The following is a 20,148-nucleotide window of genomic DNA, read 5'->3' on the forward strand; positions in this document are numbered from 1 at the left end:
TGTTTCTCTGTCTCTGCTCACAGCAGAGTCTGGAGCTGGTTTCTGGAAACAGACGGGCCTCCCATTGTTGGTGAGGAAGAACCATGTGAGCCAGGTCAGCGGTGTGGCTCCCTGCTGTGTTTTTAATAGTTTTTGGACAACAATGGAGGTCTACGGCACAGACCCATAAGCTGAACCAGGTTCTGGATTCACACACATTACGCTGAGAACACCACATTCATTGGTGCCATCAGTCTCTGGATGGGATCTGGACCACTGAATCAGAGACCTGATCTTTTAAAAGCAGCATGATGTGTGTCCTTATTTGCACCTAAACCATATAGAAAAGATTAAGTAACAGATTCGTTTGGCTGCAGATCTTCATGGGTCCTAACAACTTGGACCCGACCCCTTACTAAGGACAGGAGGATTTACAGACATGTGGGACTGGTCCTTTAAAGCTTTTCAGTAACGGTGCTGGTGTGACGCTGGTGTTTGAAGTGTGAATCTTTATTGTCCACCCGAGTGGAGTCATGAAAACACAAACATAGAAATCTTTTACAAAACAGACGCTGATGTGAAATAAAAGGAACAGGTAATGGTTCTGGGTTCATTAAAAGACTCCTGCAGTTTCTACCTGTCCCCTCAGATTGGGCCAATCATAAGCCACCGTTGACAGTAGCAGCACAGTTCTGACAAGTCATGTGACCAAGAGTCAGTCTGAAGGTTTGTCAGGCTCTGGTTTATCTGGATCTGGACTTGGTCTCAAGACTGTGGGAAAACCAGAGGGGAAAAGGTTTTCAAGGGTCTTGTTCGTCAGGACTACCGGCCCCTGCCGACCCCCCTCGGTGCTCCTCTGGGTGGCGGTCCTCCTCTCCAGGGGCCTGGTCCTCCTCCAGGGCCCCAGCCACCTCGCCCACCTCGACCAGTGGGACCATAGCCCCCGTCCTCCCTCTGGGGGGGGCGACCTGCACAAAGAGACCATCATGGGTTAGATTTGTGCTTAAAGGTTTTTACAAACCAGGGGCCCCACTGTCAGGGACCTGGCCTGAGGTCTGAGTCCCGCACCGGAATTATTAATTTCTCTGCCTGAAAACGACATCTGTGTTTACAACAATGAAATATAAAATATCAAAAACCTTTACATGAAGTTTGCAGAAATTGAACAAATGAGTAAAAACATTTGAACTGACAATATTTTCACGTCAAATCTACAACATGCATCATATTTTTATCAGTTTGTTCATACATGAAACATACAAACATGTTTTTGTTGTGTTATGTCACTTTACTAATAAACATGTTTATAAAATACACTGACGGGACTATTACCCTCAATTTAGTGTCATATTTAAATGATTTACAGGAAGTCTGCTGCTCCTCCTCACCTGTGTCGGCCCCGGAGGAATCATGCTCCCGGGGGTCTCCGGTTCCTGGGCCGTCCTGCCACGGTCGTTTCCGGGGGGGCAGAGACGCCATGTCCATCCCCTGTAGTGACGACGAGCGCTCGCGGCCGACCGGAGACGACCCATCGTGCATCTGCTGCCCGTCCCGGTAACCGTCTGCAGACAGGAAGACAGGGACAGAAGCACCACAATAAGAGTCTGAGGAGAGAATCGTTCCAGTTTGGGACCTAACTAAACTTTACTAAAACAAAGTTTTTGTGTTTTGTTGGTTTGTGGAAAAGTCCAGGAATTATATTTTCCTGGAGGGGAAGTGAATCCGTCCCCTCAGTGACGTCTCCTCCACGCACAATGTTTATTTTTTATTCTAGTGAATTCTGGATAATTTGACTTTTTAAAAAAAATGAAAATAGACAAAGCTGGTTATAAGTAAAAGCACTTAGGACCACAGTTGTTGACCCACCTCCTCCTCTTGGCGGACCCCCTCCTCGAGGTGGTCTTCCTCGCCCTCCGCCCTCCCAGCCTCGGCCCATGTCCTCAGGGCTGTCAAAGACCTCGTCCTGGCCACCATACTCGTCAGGGTATCCTCGACCTCCAGGCCGGCCAGGGCCTCCTCTGAACCTGTAAAAGACAGAGTCCAGTTCAGACCAGATCAACCTGGCACCAGGACTTGTGCAGGCACTGAGTCCTAACAAGCCAAAGACCCAGAGGTCCCACAGACTACGACAATAAACGATGGTTTAAGTCGTCTCCAGCTTCTGGTTTTTCTGACCGTCAGAGATGACAGATGAGTAAAGTTTCGGCCTCTCACCTGTCGTCTCTCCGTCCTCTGAACTCTCCTCCGCTGAACCTCTCATCAGGTCCCCAGTTCCCCCCGTTGCCTCCTCTGTGTCCTCCCCCTCTGTGGCCCCCCACTCCTCCCTGGTATCCAGGTCCTGGTCTCCAGCCCTCCTCTCCTCTGCCATGGAAGTCTTGTCCTCCATCAAAGTCCTGAGGCCCACGTCGACCCTGCTGATCCCCCCAATAAGGTCCAGAGCCCTGGTCTGGTCCTCCAGGTCCCTGCCTGTCAGGAGGACCCATGTGGTGGTTGGGCGGGGGCCCCCGAGGGTCTCCTTAGATGAGAGGAGAGTGTTACTGTCAGTACTGAAAATCCAAACATCTGTAATTAAGTAGACGCCCTGAAGGGATCAGACAGTTTCCCATATTCACCAGAAACCTGAAGGAAAACTTTGCCCTGATGGTGGTGCTAAAAGAAAAGTCAGAACCATGTAAGTTTGTATATAGAACAAGGTGACAATACCAAACCCCTACAGACACTGTCAGCCAGAGTCAGAGTGGCATCGATGATATGAAACACTGTTTGAGGAGAGGGCCTAAACCGGGCACCTGAGGTGCACCACATGAGACCAGGCCAGTGCAGGATGAAAGAACTGACACTGATCTAAACTCTAACACACTATTGAGACTTTCCAGCTACAAGTTCGCTTACCTTTGGTGCTGGGCCCCTGCTGCCCCATCCCATGCATCATAGGCCCCGAGTTCTGGCCCTGTACAGATGAAACCACAGTTACACACTTTCAAACAGCAGGTTGAAAACCAGTCCTGTAAAAACCAGAGCTGACATGGATCCTGAACCAGTCACATGCCGCTGACACATTTTACTCACCTGGTGCTGCATATATGGAGGCCCCTGCATGTTACCATGAGGTCCTTGCATGTTTCCTGGGGGCCCCTGCATGTTACCATGGGGCCCTTGCATGTTTCCTGAGGGCCCCTGCATGTTTCCATGGGCCCCTTGCATATTACTTGGGGGCCCCTGCATGTTTCCGTGGGGTCCTTGATGGTTACCTGGGGGCCCCTGCATATTTCCTGGGGGTCCATGCATCCCTCCTGGGGGCCCCTGCATGTTGGCCATGCCATAGTTGTTTGGCATGTTGCCATGTGTCCTGGGTGGGGGCCCCATCATCCCACCCTGCATTGGACCCTGGGGGCCCATCATGTTTCCTTGTGGTGGAGGCCCCTGAGGATCTCTTGGGCCCATTCCACGTGGAGGGGGGCCCATCATCCCGCTAGGAGGACCCTGCATCCCTCTGGGTCCCATGCTATGAGGCCCTTGGGGGCCCATGTTTCTTGGTGGCCCAGGATGTCTTTGCATACCTTGGGGTCCTTGCATGTCTGGTGGTCCCATCATACCCTGAGGGGGCCCCTGGGGAGGTTGGGGTCCTGAGGGTGGCCCCATCTGTCCTTGTGGCATGAAAGGAGGCTGCATGCCTCCAGGGCCCATGGGAGGCCCCATGTTGCTGGGCATCTGCTGAGGAGGCATGTTCGGAGGAAACCCCTGTTGGCCAGGAGGCATGGGGCCCCCAGGACCTCCGGGACCAGGGAAGGGAGCCATGGGGCCCTGTCCCTGTGGGGGGCCCATGTTTCCATCTGTGTTGATCTGGTTCATCCGGTCCATCTTCATTTGCTGCCAAGAACCATAAACCAGGAGTTTAGATGAGACCAGGACTGTGGAGGCTGTGACCATGAGCTGCTCTAAATGAAAACTTTAAAACCAGACTGTCAGAATTTTGTTTTCATATGAAATGAAAAGGGCCAAATGATCAGTATGTGTTGTGATTATAATTGTTCATGTGGACCACGTTAAGTGTCCAGACATGAAAAATCAGAAACACAACATTATGATGTAGGTCGATCCTGACGAGCTGCTCTCACCTCCAGCAGCATGGGGTTGGTGTACTGCAGAGCCGCCATCTCCTGTTCGATCTCCGCCTGAGTTTTCTTCTTCATTTCCACCTTCTGCTCCACCTTCCTGTCTTTGGACAGATCTCCGGAGGGCGGCATCATGGGGACTTTGTTCTCCGCCCAGGCCTGCAGATATGAAGGAGTTCGCAGTCAACAATACTGACTCATTTAAACAGTTTCTGCAGCACAAACTGCATTAGGACGCATTTACTGTCGGTCCAACATTTTCGCTGGTTGATGATGTTCAGGTGTACTTCAGGGTTCCGTGAGGACCACTTTACCTGTTGGAACTGTGCTGGGATTGGTTTGGCATACGGCACTTTTTTCTGAGGGACCTTCTTGGCATCTTTACCCATGACCTCGTCCATACCCCAGTCCAGACCTGGGATGGACATTTCCACATCTGGAGCAGCTTCTTTACCTGCAGGTGACAGACACACCCGAGTTACATTTCCAGTGGTTATCAAACCAATGAAGCACTGCAGGTCTGATAAGATAAACGTTATTAATAAATCATAAATATATTTAATATATATAATATAATATTCATTTTAAGTAAACATCAGGGGCCTAGTACTGATCCTGCTGGAACACCTTTATCAATAACACAATTTCATTAGACCTGTTGGTAACAACAGTTTCACAGTGTTAATGCAACAATTTCAAACATATTTACATTTTCAGTCCAATAATTATTTGAAACAAAAACAAGTATTCTGTATAACATGTATAATAATTTAATCATAACTTTTTGCGTCATAATAATTTTTGTAAAATTCTGATTTCATTCTTTCTCTACTGATCATCTGTCTTTGTTCTGTCTTCCTGTGATGAGTCCAGCAACAAAATCATTACATGGCTAAATTTTAGCAAAGAGCTAACATTTAGAAATCTTCGTCAAAGCGTCTGTCAGTTATTTTTTATTTTCTGCTGTTATGGTGGTGTGAAACAACAATATAAAACGGTCCAGCAGAGCCCAGACCAGACCTTTTCTGAACTTTCAATGACTAAAAGTTCAGCGTCAGTCAGAAAATTATTTTTCCTGTTGCTTTGATCAGGCTGTGTGAGAAAGTTTTCCCTGAAGTCTGGAAACCTTTAAACAGACACTCCCGGATGACACTTACTGCTCTGCTCCTGCTCCATTGCGGCCTTCAGCTGCTCAGGGATCCCCATGCCGGGGATGGAGGCCATGCTGTTCGGCTCCACGTCATCTGAAACATAAAAACATAATGCGATCAGCCGCCGGTAAACAAAGGTACAAACTGTGTGCGCTTGTCCTTCGTGGCTCACCGTACTCCACGCCGTCCTCCGACATCCCCGGCAGCAGGTTCAGGTTGTACCGGTCTCTCATCTTATCGCCGGGCCGATTCCTCGTCCAGAATTTACTTACAAATAAACACACAGTTTAAACAAACAGCACGGATCCGACTGTTTCCAGAGATGGTTCAGCTGCTTCAGCCTGCACACCGTGTTCATTATAGCTCACAGGTTAAACCCTGATCTCTGTGCTGGGCTGCACGTCTATATGTTACATACATGATGGTGTGTGTGCAGCACATACTTAAAATAGTCTGTACCATGCATGTGCTAGGTAAATGGTCCAGGAGTCGTGTAAATGCTGTAGATATGGTGCGTGTACGTCCTATACATGTTTTGTATGTACCTGGTGTGGTCGTTGGAGCCCGAGCACAGGATGTGACCCAGTGGGTGCCACGCCAGACTCCAGATCATCCCCTCATGAGCCATCTCCATCCCTCCAACCTCCTTCTCCACCCTGACACAAACATCAGGAACAGTGAGGCCAGTGACAAACCAGTGCAGTGAGAATCCAGAGAGAACTGAGGTGACAGCTCTCAGTGAAGTTCGGATCTGTCATTATTACCCAGTGTGCCAGAAGAGCAGGGAACCATCAGAACCTCCGCTGGCAAACAGGCCCTCATGGACAGGATGCCAAGCCACAGCTGAGGACAAAACCAGCCCCAAATGAACAAACAGCTCAGTCGACAGGCACAACACAGCAGCACCATGTCATGTTCAGAATCAACAGTCTGGGGGAACAATGGGGGCTGCAGAATTTTTACATGATTCAAGTTCAACCTTCCAGCAGATTTTAAATTTACGCATCCTCAAAAATCAGAACCAAAGTAGGACATTATCAACCTTACAGGGACTCTCAGCATGGACTGGGACTGTAGAGACATCCAAGGATGTACAATAACTCCACCCCCACTCACCTGTGGCCTCCTTCTTATGTCCTCTGAAGACCTGCAGCTCCTCCTTCAGGTTTCTGATGTCAAACAGTTTGCACAGATGGTCACGTGACGCCGTCAACAGCCAGTTACCGTTCAGGTTCCACTTCACCTCCATCACGGTGTTCTTGTGGGCGTGGCTGAGCAGACAGAGAGGGAGGGGCGTCATGTGGAGCGACACGCTAAAAGCTGCTTCCACCCAAGGACCCGTGATGACGAGGCGAGGCCCGACAGAAAATTTGTCTTATTACTATTCTAAAGTAATGATGAAGACAGAGGTTGGATAAAGATGCGGAGGATTTAGTGCAACGTTAAATGATGAGTACTGGGTTTGTAAAAGTCCAGTACTCTTCAGTCCTCCCTGTGTATACACTGCCCGGGTCTACCTGAGCCTGTACACACAGACGAACACCTGCCCAACATCACGCTGCTCCTGTCACCAAAACAGCTCCATGGTCCTGAGCCTGGACTCTGCAAGACCTGTGAAGGTCTCAGGTCCTTCAGTTAAAGGTCCAGGCAGCACGATGACTTGTCACCGTCTGACACATCCCAGACTACAACACGACACGTGGTTATAGCATAATTAATGTTCTTTCAATTACTGGGTGTTTAGCTCAGCAGGTACTCTGCACTGCTGCTCTGTCTCTGCAGACCTGTAGACCTGTTTCATGAATCTCAGACTATAGTCTGTGTAGTCGGTTGGTTAGTTAGTCAGTTGGTTATTTGTGAGTGCTTGTACTTTCCTGGTGGACTTACAGCGTAGCCAGACTCTGTCCGGTCTTTGGGTCCCAAAACTTGATTGGCTGCTGGCTGTCTTTACTGCCGGAGACCACCAGGCCTTTAGTGGGATGCCAGTCGACACACTTGACATCAGCACCGTGACCTGCATGCACACGCACAAACACAGTTAATCATGCATATGAAAAGGATCATGATGTTTAACTTCTCCTGTCCTTTCAGGTTCTGTACCTCGAAGGATCCGCTCCTCATGGCAGCGCAGGAAGTCCCAGATCCGCACGGTGCCGTCGTCTGAGCAGGTGGCAAATTTGTTATCTGTCGGAGAGAAACTGGAGAAGACGAGAGGACAGTGAACATGTGGAACAGCTGGATATTCTGGGTCTGAGCCACTTTATTAGGTACACCTGCACATTCTAATGCAGCCCAACAGAACATCTGTCTGCACATCTGTGGTCAGGGTCCAGACACCTAGTTTCCCTGTGTCCAGAAACTTCAGTTTTACACCTGTTCACCGTTGACACGAGGCTCACGTGCTGCAGAAAACAAAGCGGCCCTGAGTCTGTGCAGCAGTTATTTAGTACAGACGAAGATAAATGAACTAAAGGAACAACTTTATGAATGAGAAGAGTTTGACTCAGTTTGCTCTTAGACCAATTCCATCAGTTTAAACATCTGAAATCCCACCTGGATCAGTAATGTCTGACTGAACCCTGATCAGCTGCTGTTAGGCCTAAATGTCTCCACCTGCTGGATCCTCACTGTCACAACACAAACACTGCAACAACATCAGCAGCTGCTCGTTATAAAAATGTGCCCAGATAAAAAAAAAAGTGAAACAAAGACCTGGAAACAGCTTTACCACTTCTTACTGACTGTTTTCGCTAAAACAGGCAGTGGAGAGCACAGCTCTTTCCTGCACGCTCTGGATGTTTATTCCCAGTGATACAAACTACACGTGGTCAAATGTATCTGGACAGAAGTTCACTTCAAATCAAGTGTGTTTAGACAACACAAAGCAGACGTCCACATACTTGTGACAGACTAACAGGAACAGTAACTATGTGCAGTTAATCAAGTACAATTTTGAGGTATTTGTACTGCATTTAGTATTTTTATGAGTATTTTCATGATCTTCTGCTTTGTACTTCTGCTTTAATTGGGTTTTGGTGGGAAGAGGTTTTTTTGGGACTGTTTTGTGGGACAGTAATCTACTCTATAATGTGTTCTGATTGGTTAAATTAAATTCTGCTCATGTTCACACAGTAAAGACCCAATAAGAAAATAATCCAAATAAAAACTGACAATTTTACTTCTGGTACTGAAATGAGCTTCTGTAGATGAGACTTCCTGGACTCGTTTTCTAGTTTTACTGCACTACATGATCTGAACAGTTTTCACTATGGGTATCTGGTGAGTTTAGTACTGATCAATAGACAGAAACCTCATAAAGGCAAATTATTTGATTTAGATTGCTGGAATTCAACGAGTTGCTGACATTAAAACTGACTTACTTTACGCTGTGAAATATGAAGTTTTAATCAAATCTCTAAAACTTTGTGTCCAAAAAGACCAAAATGATGTAAAGTCTATTCTATTCGCTGTCACTGGACGTGTTGAAAAGGACCATGAGCTGAGATGACTGAGGTGAAGTGAGAATTTAGATTTGAAGACAGCGGCTCCGTCAGAACTTTTGTTTTACTGAATCATAAACTGAAGCTCAGTGTCACTGATGTTACACGTCCTTCCTATTTCAAAGATTACAAACAAAAGGGTCAAACTGGACTTTTGAAGTTTTAAATAAAACCATGTTTAACGTTATTTTCTCCCTCTTGGATTATTTTATCAGACTTTATGGTGTTTTATAAACTCAAAATTTGGCTCCTTCTTCAGTGACAATAAAAACCTTCAAAAGAAGAAACTGAAAAGTCTATTCTGACTGATGCCTGACAAAGTACTTGTCCTTCGCAGGCTTCATCTTTAAGCCTCAGAACAGATGCTGGCAGGACTTTTTGATGTAAAAACCAGGGTCCATATTCACAAAGCTTCCTGAGCCTAAAAGTTGCTCCTAGTGATGAAATTCTAAAAAATATGAGGGTTTGTTTTTGTTTTAGAGTTTCCCCTTAAATTTAGGACTAAATCTTAGTAAAGATAAAAATGACTGAGAAACATCTCAGCCCTAAAAACAGATCCTAAGGTAAAAACTGTTAAGAGTAGAGGAGGACTTTTAAAGAGGCTTAAGAGTTTCTTTAGCAGAGGACAAAAGACAAACACTGAACGATGGTGAGTTAATTAAAGGCTACAGGTTGGATCACGATGGGATCCTGTTTGTGGTCGAACGTATTAGACATGTGCTCATATCTCCCACCCAACGTAGTAAAGGTAATAACGAACATGATCACAACACTGAGGTCTTTGGCAACTGGAAAAACGCAAATGTGCAGGAGTGATGACTTGTCCCATCAATGTCAAATGGATTATAAGTAATAAAACCAGTTTGGTAAATAAATGTAAACACTTAAATATAGTCACTACTGTGGAAACTGATAAACACATTTTCAACATTTGGCTGTTTTAAGATATTTGGCCTATAACAGGAACTTTACATAAAGTAGCCTGTGTTCATGATTAATCAGTTTCTTACTACAGACATTTGATGATTTCACTGTTCATCCTATTATCATTTATTCTATTTTCACTAAGAGGCACTTTAAGACCTTTACAGGTAGTTTTTCATCAACCAATCACAGTCCTTGAAATGCTGTCACCCCTAGCAACAGGGTCAACCACACCTCGCCACCTAGATAAAGGTTTTTGTACTTTCCTTACTCAGAGCTGGTCTGAGAAGTTTTCCTAAACCACTTTTAGTCCAGGACTCCCAGCTGGGACTTTAGGCTGAGACAAGAGCTCTCTGAGAGGATTCTAACAAACTTTGTGAATACGGGCCCAGAAGAACAGACTTTGGAACAGTGTTTGGAGCCTCCAACTTTCAGCTGACATGTAATAAAGGAGGCGATACATCCCGCAATAATCTCCCCCTTTACAAATAAACCCATTATCACAGAGCAGCACTTCAGGAGGTGACCCTGACCACATGACCTTCACCAGCCCGCTACAGGAAACAGCCAGCAGGCGATGTGAGGCCAAGACAAAAGACATTGTGCACCAAACCAGATGTAAACCAGAAGCCAGCACAGAGGAAACTTTATATATGCTGATGCAGCTGTTGGCTCCAACTGAGCAAGGACTGCACAGGACTCTGGCCTGCCATCACCTCTGCTGCAGTGCAGAGATTTGATCCACTGACATGAGCTGGAGTTAATGTGTCCCCCCTCAGTCCTTAAGACCATCAGACCGGATCAGGAGAACTCCTCAAAAAACTGGAGGGAAGTCAGAAAGAGCAAGACAGGGGGGGGCCTGTGTTCAAGACGGTTTTACAAAATAAGTTGACATGACCCACAAGTTTGCACTGACCACTTCCTTCTCTTAGTGTTATCGGGATCATGTGATCGGTTCTTTCCGTCCTACATGAGGTTCAACATCATGACATTAAATGATGACTCTGCCCGGACTAAACCAGGACACGTTCACACACTGATGGAACCACCGGACTTCAGACAGACGTCCACATTTATCTGCTGCACTAAGATCTTTGGATCCTGACTGCAGGCAGTACTGTAGGCCTTTCTATGAATTCTGGGTAAATAAAAAAACGAATTCACTCAGTCTGTTTTAGTGCAGAGGAAGACTCAGTAAAGACTCATCACATCTGCACTAATTATCAGCCATGTTGCCTCTTGGGCTGCAGGTCTCTGGGTGTTACCATGGTAACACAGGTGTTGAGAATAAGTTAACTTTTAAACTTTAACTGGGAGACCTGCATAAAACTGGTGTGAGACTGGACCCACACAGTGGAGCTGAATCTTTGTATGAAACCGGCTCCTGGACATGGTTGGTGTTGAGCTGCTGGTCAGACACATGAAGACGCCAGCTGGGACTCTGGACACCTCTCCTTTTTCTGACTGTTTAACACGAAACAAGTTGAAAAGACAAATTATGGGGGGAAAAAAAAACAGCAGCTGCAGCCTCAGTGTGAACACAGAGCTGCATTAAAACAGAATCTAGGTTTAGGGCGTCCTGGTGGACTAGTCGCCTAAGACCCTGAATAATCGGCATGGAGTCCACACAGGGAGCACCGCTGCTCTGTGCTCCGATGAAAATGAATTAAAAAAAAAAAAAACACTTGTTCCAGAATCATTAGTTTGTTACTCAGAGAACCACAGTTACATAAACATTACATCCTGGTCATTAGAACGTGACAGTGTGACTTAAAGGGCCAGTTCACTCAATCATAAACTACCCCTCTCCTCTGTCACCATCTGGTGGTCTGGTTTTGTGAGTCAGGGTCAGTTTATGTGCTTCAGTCTGCTGCTCTGTGTAGTTTGATATTAAACTACATAAATATGACATATTAACATCAGCAGTCAAAAGACAGAGGAAACATGTTTTCATTACTGTCGTTGCTGATGTGTCAGGGCTGAAACATCTGTACAAATGTTATTTTAAAAGACTTTGTCAGTTCGCACTATAGAGCTGAACAAACAGACAGAATCAGACTCAAATCATCTAAATATGTCCAATTAAATAAAATAAAAAAACATTCTGCCTACATCACATTGTTGATCCAACATCTAAACCAATCAGCTCTTAGATTCAAGAAGAGCCAAGTGTTTCCCATCATGCCCTGCGGTTTTGCATGTTTATGTGCAGTCAGAGCACGTCGACACTGTCATTGCTTTTGCTCAGCCGAGGATGATCTCCAACCAGCCTGGTGTCGACCGGTTCAGTGATCAGGTCCAGTTCCAAATCCACTTGTTGAACCCGAGTCCGTTAGAACCCCTCATTGAAAGTATTAAATCAGGTCTGAACAGGGACAATATTTATCACTGGTCATCTCAACAACAGCTGCACTGACTCTCACATACTGGACACTACACATTTAACGCACAACTCGTTCTTCCTCGTCCCAGTTTACAGTTTTAGCTGGTCGGACGTTTGTTTACAGCAGAGTTATCACATGACGTCTGAAGGGTCCGGAAACTAAACAGAATGAACCATTCAATAAGGGATTCACTGGCTGTGGAGCTTAGTGGATCTGGGTATTTTACATCCCTGAACACAGTTTGTGATACAAACTGGAGGTGTGGAGTGTGCAAGCCAGATCAGGTGAAAGATACTACCCAGGTGCATTATAGGAAGTGTGTTTTTTCGGGACTAAACGTGAAGGTATCTCTCAAAAGTCCTACTGACGTTTATCAGGAAACACGGCGGGTTCTAGTTCCGGGGCCGAAGTGTTTTAGGTGCAGATGTGAATTCAAACCTTTATTTACAACATCTGCAGCTGCCTGTTGGCTGAGCTTCAGACCAGCTGCAGTGGGACTGTGTGCTTCTGCATTTACTTTATTGATCCCTGCTAAAACTTTATTGGTTCAGAGGCCAACCCGGGGCCTTTATTGGTTCATTCGCACACCCTCCTCTCCACCCCCAGCACTGGGCCTACCCACAGCAGTTAAATAAAGGATTGATGACTTTATTCAACACAATCAACAGATAAACAGCTCATCAGCCACATCAGGTAGAAAATCAACAACAGATCACTGCAGTGTTGCAACAGCACACACTTACATCTGTCATTAATGAACCACAACAACAACATGTGGCGAGAGGCGAGGCAGCACCCCCGAGTGGCTGCAGAGGGGCACTGCAGCGCTGACAGCGAGCGGCAGACACTCGGCTTAACTACAGAAAATGGTAGATTGGATATAAACCTGGCTTCTCTAATGGCCTCCTTGTGAGCCTGGAACATCTTGACGTTGTTCATGTTGGACTGCCAGTACTTCACATAGCCGCCGTGGTCCGCCGTCAGCATCCACATGTCATTATGAGACCAGGTCATGGCCCGGACCGGACTGTCATGGGCCTGCGGGGGGGACAGCACAGACCAGGAAGGTGCAGTTTTAATTTCTGTCTAAATATCAAGCTTCATGTATGTAACATGGAAAAGGACACACAACAGAGTACGATGTCAAATGGAGACGTGCTGCTAAAGCTGAAACCAATGACTGCTTCCTGGAAATGCTTTATCTGTGTTCATGCTGATTAACTGGTGAACACAGCTGTACACATCTGGTGAATAACTGTTACAGGAAGCATACAGACTGATGAGAGGCAGCAGACAGGTGGGCGGAGCACATTTGTTTACCTGTAAGATGGTCTCGAAATTGAAGGTGAGTCCGTTCCACAGAGTGAACTCTCCACTGGAGGCGCCGGTGACCAGACGGCGGCCTTCAGGAGTCCACTGCAGACGCAAGGAGGAAACAGTCAATACAGAGTCTGTGAAATGTCACCACTACTACAGACCTCACTGTTACACACACATCAGCTATAAACAGACGCATCAGTATTAGGAATTAGGTGACAACAACAACAGGTAAACAGGAAGTGATGTGGCAGCTCACCCTGATGACGAACACGGGACACTTGACTTTGTTGGTGGAGGTTCGGACGAACTTCGTGGTGACGGCGTTCATCGGGTTGTTCAACATGCCGACAGGAGGAACCAGCTGCACAGACACATGAACAGAACCACAGGTTTTTACCTGAAGACCGTGTTTGAGGAGAATTAAAGTTGCTGTGCAGGACTGAACGGTCAGTGTGGTGGGAGGGTTGTGGGACGGAACGCACAAAAACACCAGAGTGAAGAAGAAAAGCACCGACAGGTGTTTGAAACTCACGTCATTGTAAAACCCTGCGTCAGGCTGGATGGCTCTGAAGTCCCGATGGTCTCGCTGCCACAAACGATTCTGCAGAGGAAACAGGAGCTTTCAAACCCACCAAAGCTGCTCTGTCACATGACATGGAGAATAGACTCTGATTGGTCAGACTCATAACACTGCATTTTAACCCCTTATTAGTATTAAATTGAGACACTTTTTAATTAACTTTAACCAGGTGAGTTTAGTCACAGGTGTCTGATGACAGAGGGGTCGTGTGTTTAATAAAGTGTAACCAGGTGAGTGTACCTCCAGGTATCTGATTACAGACGGGTTGTAGTCGATGGTTTTGCGGTTCACCGCCTTCCTCATGCGTTTCCCGTCAAAGGTGAGCTGCTGCATGGCCTGCTGCTGAGCGAAGTCCGGCCTCTTGTAAAACACCTGCCGCGGAGCCTGGTGCTGAAAACGCGGCATGTGGAAAAACCGCTGCGGCGAGCCGATGTCCGTCGCCATGGTGACCGGCTAAACCTGCAGGGGTGCACACCTGGTGGTTAGGTGGAATGACTTAAGATAACTCCTGATTCACAGGTCTGAGTTTAATGAACTTGACAAACGATTCACAAACAAACCCGGAAAAGGTCGCGTTGCGAAGAACAGGTGCTACAGGCTGAAAGGTAAACTGCAACATCTGGTCAAACATGTTTTAATTTAATACTTTTCCTTCTTACATGTGATGATTTCAGTACTTATCTACAAAGTTTTTACTGTGATAAAGCAACTCGTGGAAAAACTGAACTGTTGATTAATTCAATACCTGTCAATTAAATACCACTTCATCACATTAATACAAAAATCCATTGTGGCCAATAAAAAGCAACAAACATGGATTTACAACATTTCCTGTGATGGTATGAAGCAGAAAGACAACTGGGAAAGAATGTCAGTCCCTTACAGTAATAATGTACAGTTGTGTATCAGAGCTTGCTGATACACAACTCAGTGCCATATACACCCTAACCCACCTAAACAAGACTCATCCCACCCAAACAAACAATGACTACAGGAGCAAAACCAAAGTCCTCCAATCCCCCTGCTCAGCCCTGAACCCAACAGTTGCTTCACCAGTTAGTCATGCTCTTCAGTGTTTCTTTGATCAGACATCAGCCTGCTCACAGTGCTGACTGACAGAAACCTGAGTGTAGACAGGGCACGTCCTCTGGTGCAGCCGTCCCAGCTGAATGACCCTGATATCAGCATCACCAAACACAGACATGAGTTTTTCATTTAAACACACCCTTTCTCATTCCATTTCCATCAGGTCCAGACAGAGCACTGACACTGGATCAGAGGGTCTGGAATCAGTGTCAAGGCAGAAAAAGTCAAAACCAGCAGACAGGAAAACTAGAAACATCACATTTCACCCTCACACAGCACAGAGATCAAACACCTCACATCAGAAACACGGCTGCACAGTCACCACTTCACCACCACTCCGACACGTTTCCTCCTGATCACTATGTCTGTCCTCTGGTGTCCTCTCAGCCGCTGTAAAACATATTCCCATCAGCCGAGTGAAGATCTAATGCCGGACTAAAACTGGTCAGTGCAAAGAAAATGGGCATCTGCAACAGTTCAGACCAATCTCTGCCCTGTGTTAGAGAATGACCAACACTGGTGGTGGACATGCTGCACAGATTTTAATCCCAACATGATCATGACACAGTTTCATGTTGCACAGACAAAACCTTTGTCAGCTCATTATTAACCATTTTCATGGTCATATTTTAATATGAAAACATATCAATAACCATGAACAGCTCCAGGTTTCTGTCAGTGCTACAGAGACATTTCCCACCGCCAGTGAAGGCAACAGAAATCCCTGCACACAAATCACTATTTAGTATGGATCAGAAACGTGAAGAGCCTGTCAGCCCACCTGATCAGGTACGAACAGTTCAAATGTAAAGTGTGACACCTGTGAATCCTACACTGCAATCAAACCAAAACATCCGGCAGCTGCTCAGGGTCCCCATGTTTTACCAAACCAGTAACCAACTAACTACTAACTGGATCAGAAGCAACAGACAGCTCACAGGCATATGTATATATTTAGAATAACACATTATATGGTGGAAAAAACTGTGGACTTGGCCTTTAACGTTTCTTTAACATATGAACAACATTGACAGTTTCCTGTAACATAGTCAGAGATTATTAGCAGCACTCAGCCCCTGATGCTGTTACAGCAAATTAATGCTGTGGAAAATACTTTCACAGAAACTTCTTTTTACATCCAAAACTCCCTGAAAATAAAGCTGTATAAGGATAAACACATTTCTTGGGTAGAAAACCGTGGACCCGGGATTTATTTACCTGGACATCTATAATTCTAACCTATATGTGAATAAGGAGCTGGCCACTGCCCTGCAGATATTAAACTACACCTGTGAGCACATTCACATTGATCTGCTCATCTCTGCACACACACTCAGCTCAGACGTCACAATCAGAGAAAACATGTCTCAGAATTTTTTAGAATTGATACTAATCCATCAGAATATTGGTATTTTAAAAAAAAATCCAATCTAATTGTGTACAGTTTCTCACTAAAACTGAGCCACAGAGCGCAGCACTATTTTCCTCACAGATGGACCCCAGGATTAGTAATATCAGGTTAGTAATTATCAGCCATGTTTCCGTTCTCTGGAAAACCAGCTCTTGGTGAGGTCTGAAAAACACTATCATACTTCCAAAGCTGTCCTGTTACGTGCAGGATAAAAATGATTTTTATTTTGTTTTAAAGGAGTAAGTCCACTTCCTCAGTAGCAGGAAATGACATAAGGACATAGTAGAAATATCACCGTTCTTGTATGTAAAAACAGAAAATAGCAACAGTAACAAAAATAACTGATAAGGAATTTCTGCCGTCTAAAATGAATCCAACAGATCCATGCCAGTTTTGAATCAGACAGAGATTAACTGGGAAACATGAAAATGTTGTGTGCTCCAGACACACGTTTATAACCACGTGGTCAGAGGAGCCTGGAAACATCTGCACAACAGCTACAGGCGTCATTTAAACACTGTCAGTTTCTCACTTCATTTGTCCTTTGGCAGCAAAAACACCCGACGTAACATTTAGCTCACTGTTCCACAGCTAAAGTCAGGTTACTACTTTTTCCCAAGCAGGTAACAAGGAGCAGACACTGAGCCTGTCTCCACTCAAACTAAAGTGTGTTTAAGAATAAATAACACACCAGCGTAACACACTCAACATCCTCCACAGACACAATCACCAAGTGTGACAAAACCACCAGCTAAAGCAAATGTGAAGTCAGCCTGTCACTTCTACCACTGTCACTAAAACTGACTTTGTGACTGAACTGTCCACACATCTGAATAAGGTTCACAGGAAAACACACGTAAACATTCAACGCAAGTTTTATTTCTGAAGCACCTTTCAAACACACTGCAAAAACATAAACCCACATGTTCAAGGTAATATGTCAGATTATGGCTTGAAAGCGTTTGTGGATTCCCAACATTGATAAAAAAACAATCCAGGAGCTCAACCTCTTTTTGCTCTGAGTGATGTCAAACAAATAGTCTGACATATTATATTGATATACTGATGTAACTGCAACTAAAGTGAAGTTCACTGAAAACCAAAGGCTAAAATGATCCTTCATAAAAGAGACTGCAACACGATCCTGGAGAACTGCTGTAATTGTTGTGTAGTTGATTAATCAATAAAAAGAAAGATATTAGCCACTATTTTGATAATCAATTAATCAATTCCATTAAAAATCTACATTACCATCATCACGGATACTAAGAAACCGATGAATATTCTTCATTATTTTCTGACATTTTACAGGCTGAGCAATGAATCGGGCAACTGATAGAAGAACGGGCAGGTGAGTTAAACATGAAAGGTTCATAGCAGCCGTACACAGCCCGTTCACCTGGGTCTGATCACCTGGACTCACTGTATACACCCATTATATTCCCATTCTCCCTGCAACACTAGCCCCTGAGGTTGTTGTGAGGAAAGGAAGCTTTAACCAAACTCACTGTAAGACTTAAACTACTGGAGGTTATTTACAGATCTATGTCTTTTACAGGCACAATCACAAGTAAAGCACAGCAACAATCCAAGAGTCAAAAGAAAATAGACGATTTGAAGCTGCTGTAACTCTGAATATCAACTTTTACACATCACATCATTGAGAAATGTTTAAGCTACTACACTGAGGCTCAGCTAAAGTAACGTTTAGGGGTCCCTGTGGGTCTGTGGAGTTATGCTAAAATGAAGGGGTCTCTGTGGGTCTCAGGAGTTCTGCTAAAATAAAGGGGTCCCTGTGGGTCTCAGGAGTTCTGCTAAAATAAAGGGGTCCCTGTGGGTCTCTGGAGTTCTGCTAAAATAAAGGGGTCCCTGTGGGTCTCTGGAGTTCTGCTAAAATAAAGGGGTCCCTGTGGGTCTCAGGAGTTCTGCTAAAATAAAGGGGTCCCTGTGGGTCTCAGGAGTTCTGCTAAAATAAAGGGGTCCCTGTGGGTCTCAGGAGTTCTGCTAAAATAAAGGGGTCCCTGTGGGTCTCAGGAGTTCTGCTAAAATAAAGGGGTCCCTGTGGGTCTCTGGAGTTCTGCTAAAATAAAGGGGTCCCTGTGGGTCTCTGGAGTTCTGCTGCCCAAACAGTCCTGACGTCGAACTAGCACGAGGTTTCAGTGCTTTACAGCAGGCTAACACGGCGCTGAAGCTAACATGCCGTGATCTAAAGCAGCCAGTAACGGGGTGAAACTAGAGGTCTAAACCCGAACCCGAACTCTAAACTAAACCGGTTCCTGCGGTTCCGACCCTAACAACCCACGGACGCTGCTGCTCACTCGGTTAGCCTCGGCGGTTAGCGGTGATAACAGGCTAGCCGTGATACCAGCCTAGCCGTTAGCCGCTGGTGAACACAGCGCGGATCGTCGCTGACATTCTGACTGTGGAGTCAGACGCGTAGTTTGAATTAAACTACCACAGTTTAATTGCGCTGCCACAGTTTAATTAAACCACCACCGGGAGTTCGGCTCCTGGAGCTGCCGGGATGTCTCTTCGTGATGGACTTGGGCAAATGGCGGCGGCCCGGTGCTACAACAACAACGCGCTGCAGCTACAAAACTCACCAACAATCTCCGCTGCTGCGTTAGCTATCTAGCTGACATGAACTGGCTAGATTCTTCCGTAACGACTTTCTCTGGAGAAACATGAAGGTCTCAGACTTTATTCAACTCTCATTTAAGCAGGTTTGTCACTTCATCCACCAGCAGACTCCATCGTGACGCTTCTTCTTCTCGGACCTGCAGCAAAGCATGCTGGGAAATTCCCCCAACGGGCGGGAGCTCATGACGTCATATCTCAAAGGAGGCTGGGAAAAAGAGTTCAAAGAAAACTAAGGCCAATTATTTTTTTATTGACTAACCAGTTTCAATTTCGCTTCACCTTCTTACATAACCTTTTCTTTGTGTTACATTAAATTATAGTTTTTTATATTTTATATTTTATTTAACTTTTATTTTTACACATTTACTTAATGTTGCACTTAATCTGTTTTTTGTCTTCTCTCTCTTTTGCACTTTATTTTGTAGCTGTTCTATAATTTAAACTTTGTTACATAATATTTTGATTGTAGACGTTTTTTGTACCCTCGTCCTAAAAATGTAATGCAGTACTCTTTACAGAAGGCAGAAGACTTGGGTTCTTGGCTTCCATACTTTTTAACTAACCTAGTTTTTACTTTTGCCTTAATAATGTCATTATTTCTTAAGTAAAAATGATATAAGTAACACTACCTTTATTTAAGTACAATTTCATAGTATTCTTTCCACTTCAGTAGAGAATTTAACAGCATTATATAACATATACAGTAATACATAGCCTACCTAGGATTCACTGCTTCTCTCAGGTTTGACAGAGAGAAACTGCAGGTAAAGTTGTCAGACAGCAGATGTTAGCAGGCTGCTGTAGATAAACAAAGCCACATTTTTTACTCAATGACAAGTTTCCTGATTTGAAAAAAAAAATCCACACAAAATTATTTGTTCCACATAAAAATACAGATCATTTAAAACCATCATCATTAACACGTCATGCATGGCTCTTAAACATTGTACAAAGTTGTTGGGGAAATATAAATGTTCATGCCTGTTACAGCCAAACCAAACACAAGTGTTATGGGATATGCAGCAGTTTGCAGGTAAACCTATTAATTGTAGCAAACA

General features: G+C 45.1%; 1 protein-coding gene across 1 annotated transcript; it reads right to left on the minus strand.

Moving 5' to 3' along the window:
* Positions 1–468: 468 nt before the first annotated feature.
* wdr33 (WD repeat domain 33) lies at positions 469–19,232 on the minus strand. Its single transcript, XM_026313700.1, has 21 exons — positions 19,054–19,232; positions 14,194–14,412; positions 13,906–13,974; positions 13,630–13,734; positions 13,374–13,469; positions 12,940–13,091; positions 7,346–7,443; positions 7,133–7,259; positions 6,362–6,516; positions 6,010–6,088; positions 5,791–5,901; positions 5,418–5,512; positions 5,252–5,338; positions 4,409–4,548; positions 4,098–4,253; positions 3,049–3,849; positions 2,872–2,929; positions 2,194–2,494; positions 1,846–2,003; positions 1,368–1,541; positions 469–947 (listed from the first exon to the last, which is right to left on the minus strand). The coding sequence occupies exons 2-21, from the start codon at positions 14,395–14,397 to the stop codon at positions 802–804; spliced, it is 3,312 nt and encodes a 1,103-aa protein (XP_026169485.1). The 5' UTR covers positions 14,398–14,412; positions 19,054–19,232; the 3' UTR covers positions 469–801.
* Positions 19,233–20,148: the final 916 nt, after the last annotated feature.

This window comes from Mastacembelus armatus, chromosome 17 (genome assembly GCF_900324485.2).
Source record: "Mastacembelus armatus chromosome 17, fMasArm1.2, whole genome shotgun sequence".
Classification (NCBI taxonomy): Eukaryota; Metazoa; Chordata; class Actinopteri; order Synbranchiformes; family Mastacembelidae; genus Mastacembelus; species Mastacembelus armatus.

Excerpts from the sequence above, each read along its gene's own strand:
- wdr33 (XM_026313700.1), bottom strand. The coding sequence starts at position 14,397 with ATGGCGACGGACATCGGCTCGCCGCAGCGGTTTTTCCACATGCCGCGT. Across the intron at positions 6,517-7,132 it reads GGACAGAGTCTGGCTACGCT|CCACGCCCACAAGAACACCG; the intron begins GTAAGTCCACCA and ends CTGTCTGCTCAG. Across the intron at positions 2,930-3,048 it reads CTCCATATATGCAGCACCAG|GGCCAGAACTCGGGGCCTAT; the intron begins GTGAGTAAAATG and ends TCATCTGTACAG.